Source organism: Ammodytes marinus (genome assembly GCF_949987685.1).
Source record: "Ammodytes marinus genome assembly, chromosome: 18".
NCBI classification, from domain to species: Eukaryota; Metazoa; Chordata; class Actinopteri; order Uranoscopiformes; family Ammodytidae; genus Ammodytes; species Ammodytes marinus.
Genome location: NC_137222.1, coordinates 6,118,365 through 6,140,385, shown reverse-complemented (window position 1 = coordinate 6,140,385; position 22,021 = coordinate 6,118,365). Strand labels below are relative to the sequence as shown.

At 40.6% G+C, this 22,021-nt stretch overlaps 1 protein-coding gene across 1 annotated transcript in view; it reads left to right on the top strand.

The window, feature by feature from the left end:
- fibcd1b (fibrinogen C domain containing 1b) overlaps positions 1–14,350 on the top strand; it is a gene marked incomplete at both ends in the record, with an annotated part of 105,252 nt that extends 90,902 nt beyond the window's left edge. The window contains 2 exons of the mRNA XM_080046374.1: positions 10,960–11,139; positions 14,085–14,350. Coding sequence (XP_079902500.1) covers positions 10,960–11,139; positions 14,085–14,350 — 446 coding nt within the window. The remainder of the gene's footprint in view (positions 1–10,959; positions 11,140–14,084) is intronic.
- Between the last annotated feature and the right edge of the window lie 7,671 nt (positions 14,351–22,021).

Sequence of the window (22,021 nt, the reverse complement as noted above, 5' to 3'; positions counted from 1 at the left end):
TCTGTTTGGTTGCACTATATTTTGGATTATCACTAGGTCTATATATAATCTGTTCTGAATATTTTTGGGTTCCTTTCAGGTGGCATTTTTTTTTTATTTATGTATTTTGGTTTTGGGTAGGATATCCATTGGTCTGTTTCAAATCAAGTTAAAACATTTGTAACCATGAAGTGGAAATATATATACCTGTCTTGTTCTACATTATATGGCTTGTTATTTTTAAATTCATACCCACTTTTTTCCTTGTTTCTCCAACTGCTAAACCTTGTAGCTATGTGTCTGTGTGTCTGCTGCACACCGCGGGTTGGATCTTACTGCTCTGTGTGTCTGTTGCAGGTCTTTGCCGTCAAGCTGGGGCTGCCCTGCTCATTTTGTTTCACCTGAGAGCAGCGCTAAATATTAATGCGCTCTTCTCCCTGAATTACAGCCTCACAGGCCCGCTAACTCTCCTGGCATTTGTCTACCTGCCTCTCTCTTTCTCTCTGCTCTCCCCTCACTACTCTAGGCTCACTCTTCCTACCCCGAAGGTTCATTTCTGATGATATCTGATGTGATGGGTTGTTGGCACCCATTCGTCTCTCTCGTGATTGTATGACCCTAATCTTACTACTTGAGCAAAATCCCTCCTTCCTTTATTTTGCCTTGCGGATGGCGTTTGGAAGCATCTAGTTTCGCAAAAGGCAATAGGTTAAGAGCAAACCTTGAAATGTAATACTGACATCAATCAGAGCTCTATCTAGCGTCGGATAAATTAATCTCATTTGATGTGAGACAATATCGAGATCAGCTTCACTTTGATTTCAATTTGTGGTGTCAACCGTGTCCTACCTGCCCTTCTTATCGCTTACAAAGGAATCCAGTTAAGAGTGGCATAAACAAGCTATTTCCGGCTTGGACTCGAGGAGCAATTTTTTCGAGGATTTCTGGCTCTGAATCCTTTGGCATGTTGCAGCTTTTGAAGATCATATAGAGTGGACCAATATGATGACATCGAGCCCACTTACCCGCGCACGGTGTCATTGAAATACTCTCAAAGAGGCGCTAATGATGAGGAGCACTAGTAAAGTGGTATGAGAAATCAAAGCTAATGGAAGACGCTAAGACAACACAATGCACCGTAAGCTATACTTTTCAATCATTCTCCTTCCAAAATCAGCCAATTCTAACGCTATCATTCACAATGAGCCGACTACTGATTTGCAACTGACACATACCAAGAAACAAAAGCTTTAATATTGATTTCCCTTATCCATGTATACCCTCTTATTGTGCATGCATGCATTTGAAGGCATTCACTCTTTCCCACTTAAACCTTTGTCAAACAGCATACAGTATGCTACATTATTACCATCAGTAAACTCTGTCAAATACAGTACATAGTCAAATCAGACATTTTGAATTCCTCGTCTGTGCTCAACTATGTCTGAATCAATATTGTTTTAGAGCAAAGGCAAATGTTATTATGCATTATATATCGTATCAGGACCTGAATGCACACATAAATGCCATGTGGGTCTTACTGGTGAGGTGCTGAGATGATGAGATGGAAATAAACATGGAGGGATTTGGTGATGAAGAGAAAATGATTATTACACATATGTGCTTAAAGGATACATCTGTGGGTGTGTATAGGACAAACAATATATAACAGTGTGGGTGTTTTTGTTCTTGATATATTCTTAATTGCCATGGTTGCTTGGTGAAGCTGCAGCAGAAATAATACTTAGAGTGGTAAATGCATGATTAGTTTCTAATCAAGACTCTTTGCTACTATACATCATTGTAACCTGCCAATTAGTTTGTAACTGGGAACGTTCCACCGGCCTCCGCCTGTCCCCATCTATTAACATAATATACCCACTCATTAATAATAGTCTTGGTAGATTAATACAAGAGGGAGGGTAACAGAGGTTTTAAAAACAGATACATGTCTACATGAAAGGAGCTTCCAAATCAAGCTCGCTAGCAGTAGTTGAACCAGACAAATGTGTGATGAAATTGTTCAAGCTACAATATAGGCAACATGAGCAAACTTGTCGCCTCCTCGGTGTCTTACTGTGTGTGTGTCTTACCGACAGAAGCCTACAAGACACAAAGCGACCGGTGCTCATTCATTTGTAATGAGCAGTGGGATGTGTGGTGTGACAGAGAAGGGAGTGACAGCCGGTGGAGAGATTTCAGCGATCCGGGCGACAGGGGGGAAGTCGAACAGAGTTCAACTTTTAAATGAGTATAGACAGGGCATAGTCACACATTCACATTTACATATGTAAAGATCAAAGAAAATAACATTGACACAGGTATGGATTCTCAACTGTTTATGAGTAGCATGAATATGCTGTGGACTATGTACTTCTTGGCAATTAAAGACCCTGTAAACCTTAATCCACAAAATACCTCTTGCTATGCCATTTGGGGAGCTAGTTAGTATGTTAGGGAGCATGATAGTAAGCGCCTGAAAAGAGTAAGGCATATTTATCAATCCAAATCAAAGTTTGATAAACTTTACACAAATAGTAGGCTATGCTCTGGTTCTTAGTACACAATAAGTATTTTGAGCCAATCACAGCAGTTGTCTGCCCAAAAATGCTCCGCTTGATATGGCCACGCCCACAGTCCTGTCAAATGTCAAATTTTGGGCCGACTGTAGCTCAGTTGGTAGAGCGGGTTGGCCGATGATCAAAGGGTTGGAGGTTCGATCCTCGCTCTGCCACCTGTGTCATAGTTGTTGTGTCCTTGGGCAAGACACTTAACCCACCTTGCCTTGCGCGAATTTCGATAGTTAGCCTGCTATCGGTGTATGAATGTGTGTGTGAATGGTAACGTGGGAATGGGAACAGGTCTCCCTTGCAAAAGAGTTTTCGTCTCAATGGGATATACCTGTATAAATAAAGGTTAAAAAAAGTGGTCTAGACAGTAAAAATCACAGTTTTTTTTAACTAAAACTTTTTATATTTATGAACTTTTATTTTCAATCAGATTGTTGTAGAAACTTATTGAGGCACCCAACTTTGATATGATATATAGATTTTTACTATTTTAGATAGTAGTTTCCAGAGGCTTTAACAACCGAAGAAAATCTCTGCTGGTGTAAGTGCAATCTCAGTCCAATCCACAGGATCAAGGTTTACATTGAGCTGTAACTGACAGTCTCATCTGAAAGTGACTGACAGAGAATACTAACTAACTACGTATCTCCCAGGACTTGAAATATGTATTGAATGTTTCATAGCTGATAACTTTAGACATAAAGCTAAAGAAATAGCCTTTTAAAATTGCACCACAACAAATCCAGGCAACAATCTTAACATGAGCTGTTGCTATGTATACAAAACAAATCTTCATCTTTATTTTTGCTTTTAATCCCCCACTGTATCCCTCCATTTTGACACTGCTACACTTTTTTTTCTTTAAAAAACAATTGGTTCAAAACATGTATTTGAGGCACGGATGCAGTAGGCTGCTGCTCTTGTAGCAGTGGGTGGTGGTGGCCGTCAATTGCTGTTGGCAATCAAGGGTTATAAACTACATGTACAGTACATCAAAGAAACATACCTGACTAAATGGACCACAACCTACCATCATTAAAAGTTCTCTGTTCATCTCTCATTATACTTTTAAAACTGATATTGATCAAGCTCCTGCTCATTTATATTATTATATTAAGCAGGAAGCAATAATAGTGTGTAGGCTATACGTACATATATTTTTAAAAAAACACCAGAATACTTCCTGCCACTTAAACTAATTGTATTGCATTCATAGCTGATCCTGATAGAGAAAGATAATTCAAGAGCACAAAGTGCAGGCATTTTGTGTTGGATTAACATGTAATTGTACCTTACATTAGAACACCCCCGTAATAACTTTGCCTCTCTGACAGTCTCTCTCTCTCTCTCTCTCTCTCTCTTTCTGTCTCTCTCTCTATCTCTCTCTCTGTCACTTAATGGCTTCACTGTACAGATTTGCTTGTAGTTTCTGTCCGCCTTTGTGCTCCTGTACAGCTTGTTTGTACACACTGTCCACTTAAATGAGACCCTTGACCATGGAATAATAATGAGCGGTTGATTTACATCTGTCATACCGCTCGCTTGATTATAGCATTAACCTATCCGTGTTTAGTATGGATTGAAAAATAAAAGAGTCACGGATTAGTCTAATAATTCTTTATCCGCACTGTGAGCTTATCCATCAGATACACACACACACACACACACACACACACACACACATATTCAAACCTGCAGCCATGCTGAACCACCTCCATCTGTGCCACCGTGAGATAAGTCCATTAAAGATGTCGCCGGATTTAATTTAGTGGAAAAAAGGCTTCAAGTCGGAAATATGCGTTTCGGAAAAGCTTTATGTCGATTCAGAAACCCATAAGGATTCAAATGGGGAAACAATGTGTATTAATAATATATTGCCAAATGTATCTATCCTCAAAGATGAAGCAATTTAGAATCCCTGAGAGCCAGTAATGAGAGAGCGCTGTGGGGCAAAGTGAGCAAACACTCCCCAAGATCATTATTCCCAAGTTAGACTCAGCCTGGGGAACAGCACAGTGCGCCTTTCCTGCTGAACAAATAGTATACGGGCTGAAATGTACGTTCACCTCAAGGGGGTTTTCTGTACTTTTTTTTAATACGGTGGAATCCACCTCTTGTGCTTTTTCTATCGTCAAATGCAGTGGTGCTTGCGTGTGTGTGTGTGTGTGTGCGAGCAGCCCCCACACTCTTTTCTTTCTGTTCTTCTAGGAGAATAAAAGAAACGGGACCACGTTAGCGCCCATAGCAGACCATGTATCATTTGATCTAAAGCTTGGAACATTTACCATTTCAAGTCAAGAAACGAGTGGAGAGGAAGATAGGGGACTTCAAAGCATACGGCAGAAAAAAAACTTATTGAAACTAGTTGATCCCTTCCTATAACCGACATAAAAGACCAAAGTCCTTTACCGGGATTTCAAATAATAGTCCATACAGTATCTTCTCTTGTACAATATTTGACATGTTCCTATAAGACGTGGCTGTCGTGAATGGGTTTTTTGCAAAGAGGAAACTTTCCAAACAGGCATAGATATGTCAGAGTTGTGACATATAATCTTGAAATTCTTTTTTTTTTTTTTATATGTTTTTGTCCCAAAATGTCAACGTATAGGCTCCGAGGGAAGCAGCGGGCCAGAGAGTTCAGCACACACCTGTCTACTGTTTTCCTCCCCAGCGCTCCTTATCTTTTGATGACAAGAGATAACAAGGCCTTTCTCCTGTTTCCTATTAGAGCGCACGGCAGCCAGCCTTTCAGCAGACACATCTTCACCGGAAACCCCTCAAACAAACCTTTCCCCCCCACTCACTCACTCACTCTCCCCTCTCCCCCTTCCCCCCCCTCCCAGAATGGCAAAGGGCACCCGGAGCTGTCCTCGTCGCTATGAAAATAACCTACGTTTTACAAAGTTCTAAAAGTCAGTCGAGAAAAACTGTCCGACGAGAAGATTAAGCAAGAGGGAGGGATCAGGGAAAGAAATAAAGGAAAAAATAAAGACAAAAGGTTGGAGGAGTTGATGTGATTTTTTATCCTCAAGAATTGATATCACGATTCACTCGTACAATCTTGTTTTTTATCTTCAACAAAAGCATATACTGACACTTTACAGCTTTAGATTGCATAATACGAATAAATCAAAACTAACACCCCGTCCGTTTGGACAACCAACCACACTGAAGCTTCTTGGTTGAAAACGCAAGTCTGCAGTATGGACATTTTGGGCAATAATGAGGAATACTGGCAAGTTACAACATCTATTGAGTTGTTCGCGTGATTGATGCATTAATAGCTTGTTCTGTTTTACGTTTTGACGCTAATTTTCATTAATAAAGCAGCTGGAATTGTTCCCGAGCAAAGAGGTGAACATTCAGCGTGGCTTTAATGCACAGGGGGAATAAAATGAGTCATAATTTAGAAATGAGAATAGATATATAAATCAAGATCCTAATTTTTTTTACGATTAATTGTGCCGCCCTAGTGGGAGGGAAGAGAGGAGGAGTGCTAATTCTTTTTTCTATTTTTCAGCTGAAAAGAGTCTCAGGAAAAGCCCTCCGGATACACAGGGAGAAAAAGCATGATGAATAATTAACTTGGGGAAATGTCACAAGCGGCAGAGAGGAGTGTAATCATTTCTCTGTTGGGTTTTGAGATCTGTTTTTCTTCTTTTTTTTTTCTTCTCTATGCCCTGGAGTGCTGAGACTAGGCATGGGAGGCTTGCAACCCAGTCCCCTAAAAGCATTCCAATACATTCCCCCCCAACACACATTTCAAATAAAAGCAAATAAATCATTAATATTTGGGCCTTTTAGCGGGATCACGGAAGACATCTCACGGAGGTCTTCTTCTGCATTTTGAATACGGTCATTGATGTCAGTCTCATTAGCCGTGATATGAAAGAGCGGGGAAACCTAGTGGTAATAGTTAAATCAATGTCTCGAGCTTTGTTACCTTTTTAGTTGTGCAGAGAACACAACATGCCTTCACAGAATGAATAAAAGATAAAAAATGACAAATTACCGTATTCATCTTTCTAAACAAGGTACATTTGTCCCCTTCTCTGTAAACCCTCATAGTTTGGGGACAATGAGTAATGGAATACCATGACCTACTTTAATGAGGTAATTGCAGAGATACATCATTTTTATTATCAGTTTTAATAGATTTATGACCAAATGGACCGATAGTTGGCTCCCAAATGCATCAGTGTGTTCTATATTTAGAACCTGCCTGCTCTTTTCATGTGTTTGTGGACAGGATACTCTGTGTTTTTGCCATCTAGTAGACAGTGTTAATATTCAAAATAATGGAGCTGATGAAGATAATGTTAGCCTCTAAGGCCCCTTACTCCCACTCTTGTCTCTGCAGGACATCCACAGTCGTAAAAAGGAGACTAATGACATGGGTGATTTAGTGCCATAGAAAGCTTAAAGATTTTCCCCCCGTCGATTTTGTGTGTTAATCAGGGCACATTCTAAATGGGATTCCTTATCAGTAAACACATTGATTGTTCGAAATGAGATGCTGACTTTTGCCAGTATTTATTTCTCTTCTCTTAAGATGACATTGAGTAATCATGCCTATATATACTGCCGCTCGTTTCATGTTGACCTTTATCTGTAGAAAGACGTTCAAAGAATGCTTGCTCATCATTCACAATTGTTTTATTTTTTTGAAGTGTGTGTCTGAAGTAGCCCTCTAGGGGGGGGGGGGGGGGGGGGGGGGGCGCAGAGTCTCGGGAAATCAACCAGTATTCCTTCTCCCAGGTTTGCTGCATTTTAGTCAGCTTGTGATCATGTTTACACATTGCCAATTGGTTTAAGAAGATGTGAGACATTCAAAGGTATTATACCTCGATTTCAACACAGGGACACTCTATACAACCTTAAAAGGGAGATGAAAAATTGCAGAGGCCACCTGAGCCTTCACTATTTCTGTTGTATCAACACAGACAACCTTCGTTCCAGGGCCCCTGACAGTCTGCATTCCTGGTGCTGTAGCATGCTTTGTCTGATGCCTAAGACACCCTTGAATCAAGGAAAAGAAAAGCTATAAAAAATAGAAAGCAATTCTGGTCAAAGTATACTTTCCTTTTATCCCCATATTTCATGTGAAATGAATCCATTAAACATGGTTTTTGAAACAATAATTGGTTTTCCACGATACAACTCACTGACCTCACTGTTGTTCTGCGTACCAGATTGCATTTCAAATCGGTTGCTTTAGACAGATATTTTTCAAACAAGGAAAAACAACTTGTATTGTGAATGTAGCAAGGGATAGCTTGGGTTCTGGTGGTGACTTTTTTTTGGTGGGCATTATTAGTCACGCTAGCGGCACAGCTCCAGGGAACTTGTAAATCTGAAGCACATAATAGCAATGATAACAGCAATCATAATGAATATTAGAAATAATAATAACAGCTATAATCATCATTGCTTTTACTTTTATTATTGCGGAGTTTAAAGAAAAACACGGTCCACGGCATAATCAAAACAAACAGAAGTGGAAAAAGAAAAAAATTATATTATGGCCAAGATATAAAAACCAGCCAGGCCCAGGGGGAAAACGAAAAACAAACACTAATTGCCGATCTGAAGTTCATAAGAGTACAGAAGTTTTTTGACTCTCTGCTAAAGCTTCCCTTAAAATGGTGTATCATTGAGAAGGAGAACAACCGTATCTTCCCCCCATGGAGCAATCAGCATGTTAATACTGCAGCAAAACACCTCAAATTTTCTCCCCTTGTATTTGAAAAAAAGATTTTAGATAACCCAACACTAGCATTTAATTAACAGGGAAAGTTACACCTGAGCATTTAGATTTGTTAACCAAAGCAGCCTCTGTTGTTATTTCACTTGTCTTTTTCCTCCTTAATTATTCTGAATTAAGGTCTCGCTGAGATTCTCCGGGGCTTTAATTAGGGACCGAATTAAAGTTATGTAAATACAGTTGAAAGCCGTGGCAGCAGCGTCTTTAAATAGAGTTGTGTTGCATCTGGTATTTTCTTTTTTCTTTTCTTTTCCCCTTTTTATACTTCTTTTCTGAAAAGAGAAAACATCCCAAGTCTTTCTTTTGAAGTTTGTCAATTCACTGCAGGACACTTTTCCCTCATGGCGTGGATTGCGTGGATTGATACTCGTTCTCAAAGGGCTGTGGCACGGGAACTATTTCTGCGAATGAGAAATGTTTTCCGCCTCCCCGAATGCGTGTTACAAATGTGTTGCATTGTGTGTGTGTTTTTCCGCGCTTCAGTCTCCTTTCACACAAACTATAAAATATATACACCAACTATTAAAGTATTTATATTCTCGAATAAAGATCAACCTTTAGCTGACGTGCATGGAGATACCTGCCTATGAATGTATTAATGATCGGTTTCTCAGCCAGCAATTTGCCTTATCCGCTGTGAAAATGAAAAGTACGGGATCAACCCTCCCATTTGGCTAGATTAAATCAAAACTAAGTGGCCGGGCCCTGACTGCAAGCTTGTGTCTCTTGAATAATAATGGGGCCTCTTTTCAGCTCTGTGTTTGTCATCAAATTAGCCCTCTACTTCAGCTGAGGCACTCTCGGAACCACGGAATTCAAATTAGACTTTAGAGTTGGTTTGAAAGTATGTTAGCTTTCAAAAAATGGGACAATGAGTTTCATTTGTGAAGGTGACGATCGTGAAAAAAAAAGATAGCGTTCAAGTTCATAAAAACACCTTCATTTCCTGCAGGCGTAGCTGCTTTCATACTGATTCACGGAGTACATACTGAGGCATGGTACTGGAGTAGACTGTAGTAAAACAAACCTTAGACCAACCATTTCAGCCTTTTCTCTATGATCTACATCCACGCCTTTGAAGCTTCCCCATCGGTGCATGCTATCTAATTCCTTATTTTTCTAAGTCACCCAAATAAACACTGAAATTGCATAGAGCGCATTTGTAAGGATGGGGGAAGGCTTTTAACAGGGTCTAGAGGCTGACTTCACTTTTGTTCCACTTCCTGCCTTGGAATTTTGTTGCGTTCGAGGGACCCAGGACAGGTTCCCTTAGCTTCTCTCTGCCACACTTTTCTCCCCGTACCTTTGATCAACCCAGGAGAGGAACAGTTGCCCTGGAAAGCACCGTCAGTCAGACATAGGGGGGGGGCAAGGAAGAAGGGGATGGGAACCTCTTTTCCCTCCTGGCGCTCACTCTGTCTCAGACACTCTCTCTCTAAAGAAATGAGCATCAATTAAAAGATGGGTTCAGGGCATCCGATGAAGGGATGGCTGTTTGAATCTTTAATAGATGAGTAAGTCGGATGTGAAATGCAAGTGTGTCCTTCATTTATAAAGTCTTCAGAGGGAATGTTTTCATTAGGAATAAATAATAAGGGACATGTAAAAAATATTATTTGAGATGAAACGGGTCTCCTCCTCAAATAAACTGCGGATGCATAGGAAGGTGAATTATAGCTCCAAACACATAAACATGTATTTAAGATACAGTGCAAATGTTGAATGTACCTGGATATGCAAATATGTATTCATAAAGAGTGCTTCTGACTTTTAATCGTTACTTGAAAGCGGTGAACTGATGCTTTATCATTTGCACCAAATCCAAAGTTAAAAATAATTTATAGATGTGTCACTAAGCCCATTTCTTATTTTAAACCAAATTATTTTGAAACCAATACCAATTTTCGAGCTCAACCACACACATCCATCTATTCTTCCTGTAGAGTAATTGCGCTTGTGATGACTCTAACCACATATTACACTGTATCGCCTCCTGCAGCACTACAGTACATTGTGAAATTGGCCGGCTGAGCCTTTATCTAACCGTGAGCTGACCTGGAGGGAGCTGAAATAATCGTATTATTTCTGTAGTGAGAGCCTATGTTCTCTTCAACTTTAGTGTTTTGAATTAATCCATTTGAATACACATGGGTAATGGGAGCACAACCAACACTCACTTGAAAAATATGTACAGTATATCTTCAATATCAGGAGGCCACACATGATGTTGACATTGCACTAAGGTTTCAAATCTCCCCCTTAGATATTTGTTGGCGAGATAGACTGAATCAAACACCAGATTTCTTAGTGCAACTTCATGCCAATGTTTATAGGTTGGTGTCATTACATAATCTAAAATCAAACACATTGTTTCAGTGGATTTAGGTCTGTCCGTCGCATGGCCAGCAGTGTTGTGAGCAGCAGACATTTTGCACACTTTTCCAAAAGAAACTCTGCAATCTTTTTCTGGTAATATGACCTTACAAAGGCCGGGAGATATTCCTTAATGGGGAAAAAAAAACGTGTTACATCCTATTTCCAGACAATGCACAGAGCTGCTGAAAAAGCTTGAAGTTGTTTGCTGAGAACCAGGGTAGTACTATTGTAATGGACTGTTATGTTCTGTGTATTTTCTCCCTGCAGGGCTGAAGCAAATGCATGCCCTGTCCATCCAAGGCAACTATGAGCTGCGCATCGACCTGGAGGACTTTGAAAACAGCACCGCGTACGCCCATTACGGCACCTTTGGAGTAGGCCTCTTCTCTGTGGATGCAGATGATGATGGATACCCGCTGACTGTGGGAGACTATTCCGGCAATGCAGGTATGAACAAGTTTGATTTTTGGTGCTTGTGTTACAGAATACTGAAGTGCTAAAACCAGTTTGCTTTTTGGTTTTATTCAGTCAACAATTCTGAAGAATACTTACATTACAAAAACATTATTTGCTCAAGATCAGTGAATATCTCCTCACGATCCAATACATGTCCGTTCTGTGTGTGCGCTGAAAAAAAAATCCAGTGTTAATACACAGCCTAGGCTCTGTAAACAAGCATGTTGCTAAGGTCCCCTTTTCTTTTCTTTTTTTACATTCCCTTTGTTTACATACCCATTTACATGAGCTAGGCTGTGTATTAACACTGGCTTGTTTCACTGCACACACAGTACAATCAGGTAACGTGTTAATAAAGGTGATTTTGTCAAGAGGCATTCTCCAGTATGACGCTGACTCCAAGAAGTTACAGAAGTGATGCTACCTTCTTAGTAAGCTCTTTTGTACAGTGCATTGAGTGTGCCTACTTGTTAAACAGGGCAGACAGTTGCACAAAGAAAGGGGACTGCTAGCTCCCTGTGTCCCTGCTCCCCTATCATCAGATCCATGCCGGCTACCTGTCACCTTGATTAAATTACTGCCAATTAATTGCATTGCTTTGACCTGCAGCGTAAACAAAAGCCCACCGTTGAAATCAAGAAGCAATTTAAAGAACCTTTGGGGAGCACCGCTCCTAGAACACAACGGAGAGAATGGGGACAGATATGAGGGATGGAGGGAGTGAGAGAAGTAGAAAGGAAGAAAGACAGAAGGAAGGGAGGGGACGGGTACGAGAGAGGAGGGAGAGAGTAACAGGAGAGAGGACGGGATACATACAAATGAGAGAGAGGGTCAGATGAGGTAGTGAAGCAAGCAAAAAAAGCAATCCAGAGGGGAAGGAAATAAGACTGCCATACCAAACCGTACCCTTCAGTGGAAACAAGGCTTATGTGTTGTGTGTGTGAAGAACAGCTTCTTCCCCAGATATGTGTCTGTCATGAGCAGAGCCTGACCTTGAACTCCTCTGCCTTATGGACATATGAATATAGTCAAATGAAGTGTATAGTCAAGCTCCCTCTCAAGATGTTCAAGGTCTCACCTCAGCTTCCCTGCAGGCTGTGTTGCTGTTGTCATCATCTGTGCTAGTATTTTGCCGTGCTGTGGGCTGTTTTTCTGATCAGTTGACAGGTGCTCATTTGTGCTAGTATAGCAGCTGGATCTTAATGGCTATGAAAGGAGGCTGCCGGCCTCCAGCCACCAAGGTGACATCCAGCGCATTGTAAAATGAACCTTTAAGGGCTTCTCTGTTTTGTTTTCCGGTATTTTCTTTCCCTTATTTCCTATTCCCTTCACCTGCTGGACATCATCCCACTGTCAGCGCCTTTCAGCTGCGTCTTTTCTTCTCCCCACTGTCTTTTATTCCAATGTCAAGCAGCACGCTACATGAATGTCAGACATGCCTGTCAGATTTTATTTTTTTTTTACCACAGACTGGTTACCATGGTTATTCCAAATGGAGAAACAGAGCATAGGACAGAGTGAGGGATAAGGAGCTCTGCGGCCGCAACGCTAGGCAATTAAGAGCCGTTTGCTGCCCTGACGAGCTGTTAGCCATCACCTAAAGGCTGGTGTGCGGTCTCTCATTCTACTCTTAGCTCTATTCTCCCATCCAATTCTGGTCACAGTGTGAGGCCCCACTTTAGAACGAAAAGCAAAAGGACAGAGAATAAAAGACGGGTATGGGGAGTCCATTGAACGCCATTAGTGCTTTAAGCCAACACTTATTTGCTGGAAGCTTTCGAAAAGTAAAAGTTGCCTTTTTAAATGGTGGCTTGCAAAGCACTTATCGATGTAACTACTTAAGGGGAATCTTAATATTGTGTGAAACTTTCCGTTTGGTCATTTGCTTTGTTCAGATCAGGTTTGCCACGCAGACCAGGGTCAAGAGCACTTGGGTGAGGCAACTTGCTCGAGTCGCATCCCTGGCTGCAGTGGTCTTACATCATTGTCGTATTAACAAAAGAAGAATGACATTTACCTTTTTTTTGTTTCATTCAAATGTGATCTAATTGACTAATGTGCTTTTCAAGATGTCCTAACCAGTTACAAAAATACCCTGGGAGATGACCATTGATGCTAGAAATAAGAAAAAAATCCAAGAAATAAATAAATAGATCAGGTCCATTAAATAAGTATTTTCTCTCCTTTTTCACTGTCCAGTAAATGACTGACATCTTGATTCCATCAATGGGAGTGTGTTATTAAAAAAATGAAGATAAAAAGGTCACCACGAGACCTTTGATAAATTGACTACAAAGCCGTCCATCCTCCGGATTTAGATAATGAGAGGCAATACTCTGGAGAACGGAGGAGCTTTCTTTTTTTTATCATCTCTCTCTGTATATAGAAATGATTAATTGAAATGTCCTGTGCCATTTGGAAGTTCATCTCTTGTGGATTCGTCTAATTAGTTGTCTCTGTTATCAGTTCCAAGAATATGTTGTCGTCTTTAACCAAAAGATTCTTGGAAGACACAATAGGCGACGCAATAGCTGTTGCATAAAAAAAAAACATTATTCAATATTGTAGTTGATTCTCATTCATGAGAGCTTGTCTTTATTTCTCCAATGCACTAATCCCGTAACTTAAGTTGCCCCCATGAGGTATTCTGAGGAATTACAATTTTTGTTGGGCACCAGTGTCGGGGGGGAGACACCAGTTTATAAACGCTGCCATACTGAGAAATATGAGAGTATGTCGAGCTGCTAGGCTTAATCGAACTTTGTGTCAACTCATTTGGCAATGGATTGAATGCAACCGACATTCATGTTATACGAAAAAAGTTACACATTGTAGCTTTAAAAATGTCATACATCTTCTACACTACTTTTTGCATTATGTACTGATACATTGAAATCCCCCTTCCCATTTTTTTATTTTATTTTTTGTACCTATAGGCGACTCTCTGCTGAAGCACAACGGGATGAAGTTCACCACCAAGGACCGCGACAACGACCACTCGGAGAACAACTGCGCCTCGTTCTACCACGGCGCCTGGTGGTACCGCAACTGCCACACCTCCAACCTCAACGGCCAGTACCTGCGCGGCCAGCACACGTCCTACGCCGATGGCATCGAGTGGTCCTCCTGGACCGGCTGGCAGTACTCGCTCAAGTTCTCCGAGATGAAGATACGCCCTGCCCGCGACCAAGAGAACAAATGAGATGTATATAGACAAAAAGGGATAAAGAAGAAGAAGAAGAAGTAGAAGAAAAAATAAATAAATAAAGAGGACATTTCTTTTCTGGAAAACATTACAAATAATTTTTTTTTCGACAGCTATAGGGTGGAGTTACTCGTCTTGATATTGTTTACTCACTAAAAAAAAACATACTGTACCTCCCTTTGGGTTGAGTTGCCTCTGCTGTTTGCCTCCTCGTGTCTCTCTCCCATTTTGCTACTTTTCCACCAAGCCGAAGCTTCTACTGTAGGTGTCATGCTGGCTACCATTATCCTTCCCTTCTTTTGAAAATCATCCCTTTTATTTCTGATCATTCATGGCAAGGCAAGGCAAGTTTATTTATATTGCACAATTCGGACAGAAGGGAATCCAAAATTCTTTACAGGGGGCATAACAATTAAGACATAAGAAAATATAGCGATCATATTTAAGACACATTGTTAAAAAATAAAGATACATTGCTTTTAAAAAACAATCAAATAAACAGGTTGAAATGTTGAAACAAAACAGCATTGCAAGACCACCAAAGCCCACAGTCCACTCTGAAATGGTCCAACCATCACTTGCAGAAATCACACAGCTAGCCATTCCCTCTTAACGTGGACCTTTTACAGCGTCTGTACTGACATGGCACCTCAGTCTCACTGCCCATCGCTGTATAATATCTGATTGGAGAGGGTTGCTGCTCTAAATGTAACCACTAAAAAAAAATTTAAAAAAAACCTTCACAAAACATATATAGGAGATACAAGCCCTCCATATTTCCTCCTTGCAAAGAAGAGGTGAGCAGGAACAGTGTGGTGGTTCACATGATGTCCCATTGACATCCTTGATGTGTGTGAATGAGACCCAGCAGGGCAGTGCATGGTAAGAAGTGCAGGGGGCCCCCTTAGCTAATGAGAGGGAGACAGAGACAAATAGCACCAGGGAAACAATTTGAGGAGAGGTAAATTAGCCGTATAGGAAAAAGGGGTTGCGGAGAGAAATCAAAGGTGTGTGGGAGGAAGCGGATGACGGGGAAGTGCAAGAAATATGAAAGAGGATGAAATAGAGAGATGAGAAGAAGTACGAGACACCGGAGGATCTCATTCATCTGACTTGGGCCATTAGGGAGCATATTGGGCACTTTGTCTGATCTGCCTGCCAGCTGAGTACTGGCCAACTGATGCAGCCACTCACAGATGGTAACCCAGCACTTTTTGTGTGTGTACATGCGTGTGTGTGTGTTTGTCTATGAGAAAGAGAGAGAGAGTTCTCTAACACTATCAATTTCCTGTCATGAGTTCAGTGAGTTGAGTGTCTCAACTGACTACAGTGTTTAGCACAGACGGACCGAACATGATGCATGGTTGGCATTCGTTCACTCGCTCCATCGAAAGTAGTTAACACGAAATAACAAAGCTTGGAATGTGGGCACATGTAATGGTTGGGGAAAAGACATAGATAACTATTTGGAGAAGAGCAATGGGATCACAGAATGAAAGAGGAAGAAAAGAAAGAAAGGTGCCATCCGTTGAGGACATATACATTTGTTTTTGTTCACAACAAACCCCATGCCCACCTCTGTCATTTGCTTTGTTCCTTTGTTTTATTCTTTTACAGGTGATTATTATGGGATCTGTTTGCGTGATGCAGTTTCTCTTGTCATGCTAAACGGGAGAGAAACTGTTGCTGTATAATAACATTTGATGCTCCCGGAAAACAGCCGTCTCTTTCTTTTGAGTGGGAATTATATACAACGTGTCATGGCAAAAACAAAATTGCCTGGAGCAAAAGAGAAAAAAAAGTGACAGAAAAAAAACAATGTCACTGAGTCAAAAACAAAGGAAACCTGTGGGCAGACAATAACACAATTGTTCTGTCTCCTCGTTTTTTTTTTAAGTCATCAAATAAAAGTTTTTTTTTTTTTTTTTTTTTTTTAGTTTAATCGAATTTCTTTGGATGTACTTAAAGCTTTAAAAAAAATACCTGTAGATTTTATTGTACAGTGTGTATGACTTTTAGAGCATGTGAAGCTGTTTTCTTACTATGCTGAAACACAAAGATTACTCAAGCACATGGACTTAACAAAAATCCACCGGTTTAAAAAAAATAAAAATCTAAAAAATTCTAAGCGAGATGTATTTACAGAACGTTTTCCCCTCCCTCTACCTGAAACAATGCGGGAGTGGCCTGACGCTGCTTTGAAGGTTGAATATGAGTGAAGAAAAAGGAATTTGATAATCCCTCAAGCACAAGGACGTTCAAATCAGCAGCACAAATATAAAATGGAAGGCACAATACCAGAGAGAGATTTCAAAGCTCTTGGCACGTTAACTGCCTTGCTTGGACACAAGGGATCTTTCTCACAACTCAGCTTTTTGGAAGGTCCAATGGCACATGGGACCCAGTTTTGAATGTGTACTAAAAGGTGTTGCCCCCCCCCCCCCCAGCTGACAGTGAACTAACGTGTAGCCCCGAGCACAACGATGCCCTGCAAAAAACTTCTGACACCGGAACAGCCGTGACTTTTTTGTGTTGTCACCGGTGCTTTGAAAGGTTCTCCCATTGCTGCGTTGGCATTTCTTCAGCACCTCAGCTGTGTACGCGCAGCTAAATACATAATTGGTTTTGGGTGAACTACTGCCGCCTCTCTTCAACATCAAAGCACACACACGTGTTACAAATACTTGCTGATATTATCATGGCACAAAGAAGAATAACGGATAACATAAGAGAATATTGCAAACTTTAAAATGAGTTGGAAATGTATGGAATCGCTCCAGGAGAAGGAACTGGACTGTATGTGTGTGTGTGTTGTGTTTGTCTCTGTGCCAGACAGAGGGGGTGTGTGTGTGTGTGTGTGTGTGTGTGTGTGTGTGCGTGTGTGTGTGTGTGCGTGTGTGCACGTGTGCGTATGTCTGTGTGTGTCTACAGTGTCTCTGTGTGTACACATATATGCACATGCTTTGGTTTGTACATGCCCCTGTGCATGAGCCGGACGTCGACAGAGCGGGAGGCTGAGTGCGTCTCTCTGTGGAACATTTTGAAGTCATGTGATGCTTATGTGCAACTTGCCTCCCCCCTCCCCCTCCCCCTCCCCCTCCCCCCCTGCTATTTGTGTTGATAACAAGAGAGATTTACATAATTATAAATGAACTTATTACTTATTGTGATCGTGAAACCCATAAGAGTGGACACCAACCTCCTCTCCTGGTACCGTGTTGAACTGCGCTCGTACCCTTAAAACCCTGCGAAACCCCCCAGCCCCTCCCCCCCCCCCCCCCCCCCCCACTGCCCCAAAGTCTTTCTTCACCTCAACACCACGTCGTGCTCACTGTACATGTTAATGCTATGTTTCCTCCCTTGTTATTTAAATGTAAAGACAAGTATTATTTGCCACGCCCTGTAAGAGCCCAAAATGTGACAACGATACAAAATGTATTAGAAAACTGAAATAAAACACGAAATGTAATAACTGGTCGATAATTCTACACTCATTTATGGATGAAAGGGCTAATTGGTTCGATATAGAGTGTAGTGTCCATACAAGAACTCTTACGAAAGTTTTAATGTAATTCAAGACTCAAAGTGTATATTTTTCTCTATATTGAAGCAATTTGCCATTTAATCCATACATTATTGATTCACTCTATTATGTAATCATATTATTACACTATTAGGAGAAAAATATACTGCTCGCTCCATAACGAATGAGTGACCCAAAATGTAATAAGTTGTTACATTATGGGCAAAAAGTTATGAAGTTTTGGTCCTAGCATCGTTGTTACATTTCGGGCTCCTAAATGCTCCTTTTTCTTTATTCTGTGTGTTTTGTTGCGTGAAAGCCCTTATACTGTAGTTTCTTTCTTTTTCTATGGCAGCTTGCAGGAATAAATGATAAAAGAGTGAAATCAGAGGCTCTAAGCATTCCCGATTATCCCACTTATAGCGCATCAGCACCCTCCCGATCTCGATCGCCCAGCCCCCCCCCCCCCCAAAAAAAAAACCTTCTATCTTTCTTACTGTGTACCTCCTTAATTGCCTTAGCCTCTGCTGCCAATTCCCCCCTCACTCCACGGCTCCTAAATTCTCCTAAACCCAGACTCCCCTGCCTCTTTATTGCTCTGCTTTTCTGTCCCGCTCTCCCTCGTTCCTGCCATTCCGTCAGTCCCCCCAGCGCAGAACTAACTCTTGTTTTTCGTTTCTTTTTTTCCTTTCTGGTGAAGTACTATAGATTGTTTTGCTGAATCTTGATACTGTGTTTTAATGTTCTTGTCGACATTTAATAAACATTCACATTTTATAAATGGGGAACACCCTGAAGTGTGAGGGGGTTTTATTTCTTGTCTTTTGTGTTTGGTTTTAAAGGTGCAGCAATTCTTGAGAACACTCAAAATCTGTGAATATCTCCTCACAATCTACTACCAGGTTGTACTGTGTGTGTGTGTGTGTGTGTGTGTGTGTGTGTGTGTGTGTGTGCACTTAAAAACAGATCTGGTCTTAATACACAGCCTAGGCTCTGTAAACGGGCCCCCTTTGTTTACATACCAGTTTACAGAGCCTGGGCTGTGTATTTACACCAAACGGGTAATGGATCGTAAGGAGATATTCACTTATTTTGAAAAGTGATTTTGGAACATTGTCCTGAATTGCTGACTTCACCTTTAATCTGAAATTGCTGATTTAATCAGACCCAATAAAAGCAGGCAATGAACAATTACTATCCTTTTACACCTTGTCAAAGGGAAAGTATGTTTATGTTTAGGGACATCGACCACAATGAAGTATCAATACGGCATGCGGCTCGGTGTGAAAGGTAGCCTATAAGCAGACCCAGATTGTAAAAGTGCTATCGGAGCAATGCAGAGAGTTTGGGCTTTATTTACTAAGGTTTTTAAGATAGCATCTGAAAGTCCTCTGCTGCCAACCCAATGCAGTATAGAGGTGAATTGAATTGTGTTTGTGGAGCTGGAATTTTAAAAGAAATGAACCGGGCGGCAACATATCTTTCCATAAACCACATTCCACTATACTCTGGATATTCCACAGAACTTTGAAAAGTTTTCACTGATTTATGCCCAAATAAATTTAAAAGATATATTTATATTTGTGTATAAATGGAGTTCATGCATATTCATTGATTCGGGAAAGAGCAAATCTCAGGGGATACTTGTAAAATTGAGATCAGTGCTTGACTAGATGAAACACAGTATGATATGATAGCAGCAAATGAGCAAGTAATGCTTGTGAAAAGTGCACTTTTTTTGGCCTTTTAAGTAATTAATTATTGAACTGTCCAGGTGTCAGTAAAAAATGAATGGCTGGTTTAGTTCCATGATAATGATTGTGTGGCTTTCCATGTCTCAGCTGACTCACTTTTAACATGGTTTGATCACAGCAATAACCCTGCAGCACACAACCCCGGATATGAGTAACCTGTCCCAGAGCAGATCGATATCAGAGGATGAATTTAAAATGTGTACCTGTAAACACTGGCCTCGTAGACATATTATCACTGTATTGAGTAGATGTGACAGCGGACACAATTACACATACGTACAGCAGACACAGAGTTACATACAGTTCATGGCCAGTAAGTCCAGTATTCATTCTGCTTTAAAGGTGCACTCATAACTCACAACTGATAAACAAACGTTCCTCAAAGGTAAATTGGATCCCTGGAACACTGTTTGAAAAAACTACCTGGCCGTTGTTGTTTACCTCAATTTTGTTTTGATTTATGATGATTATAAATTATTCAATACTAAGAATTACATGTAGAGGAAATATGTTTTGTAAACTAACTGCAGGCTCTCCAAATGTAAAGAAATCCCCCATCCCCTGAAACTGCATAGTGCACCCTTTTTACCCTTACCTCATTGCTCGAGCCTTTGCTGTAAATTGCAGCTTGCTAGGTTTTTTAACAGCAGCGATACTGAAGCAACAACAGTAAAGTTGTGGGCCATAAATGCAAAACAATGAGGCGAAAGATGCTAAAACACTACGAGCAGAGACGCATGATAATTATCTGTGGGTTTCTCTTTACAACCGACCCCTCTCACGACACATACACGTAATCATTTCAGCATTGTTAATAAAAATAAAATGGGTTTAGTGCGGCTTTAATGTTGGATTATCCATGGCCAATAAACCTGTGTCAGAAGTATGTGGTTACACTGTCCATAACAAGCCTAAACCAAACAGCCAATAGGAATACAGCAAGAGCGATTTTTTAAGAGCGATGGAAGTTTTAAATATCTGCTCATTTTAGCTCAAAACAGAGTTCCTATACAAATAGCAGGTGGCCTGTTGAAGATATCAATAATGAATCAAATGTTGAATGAAATGAACTGTTGGATAGTAATTGGGCTGGATGTTCTTAAAGGATTCCCTGTAGGGATTGGTACGATGAAGACGATTGCATTTATACCCCATCACTGCAGCCCTATGGGGGACATGATGTCGACTCTTAAATGGTTCTATACACTCAATAAGTTGTCACATTTTGTGCATAATTAAACAGTATAGTACTGTGCTGCACAGCCAGGAACAGATAATAGTGATGACAATGAGTTCACAGTGATCTGTTCACACGTTTGTCACAGACACCTCTGTCAGATGTCGTTATCTTTCATGAAATCAGGCTTTGCTGCAATGATTCTTTGAGGTTTCAGGAACGTAAATTACGTAAATGTCACAATGTACAGCCACCGCTGACATTTATCAATCAGTTAATTGTATAAATGTCATGACATTTCTTTCTCACACCTTCATATATATAAAAAAAGTATTCAATTAAATTGTATTGACAATGCAGGCTATGACTGTGATACAGTACAGCTATTTAGCCTTCAAGTCTTGTTTGCTGATTGTATTGCCTTATTGCGTTTTTGATTACCGTTTGTGATAGGGTATAAACATAGCACTCCCACGGCTCCAACAACCAATATGAATTGGCAGTTTCATATTTCAGACAACGTATACTTCTCTCTCTTTATCCATTGAAAAATCCATCTCAGAGCATGCTGATCATTAGCTGTATGAGAGCTATCCAGGTTCACCAGTGTCAGGGCTACATACAGTTAACATACAGTATAAGGTTAACTCAAATAATTCTTATGGTTGAACATCTTCCCCAATATCCCATGGTCTTATGAAATCCTCACTACAATGCAGCCTGCCACTGAGCAGATTTTAAGTGTCAGTGCGTGGCCAAAAGCCAGGCCAAGCTGGTGCATCCACTAATTGCCTCGAAAGAAGGAGTGTGTGAGTCATCATAGGAAGGGGTGCACATTGAAGGAGAGATGGCAGCTGTGTGATCAAGCTCTTAAATGTATAGTTCAAACGACGATGTCAGTGACTGAGTGAGCCACTGGATGCACAAGGCATTCAAGTCTGGTCTTGACACTCTGTGTGTGCCATCCACTAAGTCCCTTCAAAGGGCACACTTGGCAGCAAACATGTTTTTTTTTGTTTTTTTGCGCATTTGTGGAGCAGTGTCAAGTTGTTATGAATGCCATTCCAGCTCCTCATACAGAGATCGTTGAGGAAGTTTGCTATTTTGTGTATTTTGATATACTGTGTGATTTTATTACTGCTGCTTTCTAGTTCATATCTGCTCCTTTTACTACTAAATTATAATATTATTAAGTCACTATTGGATTGTCCTCC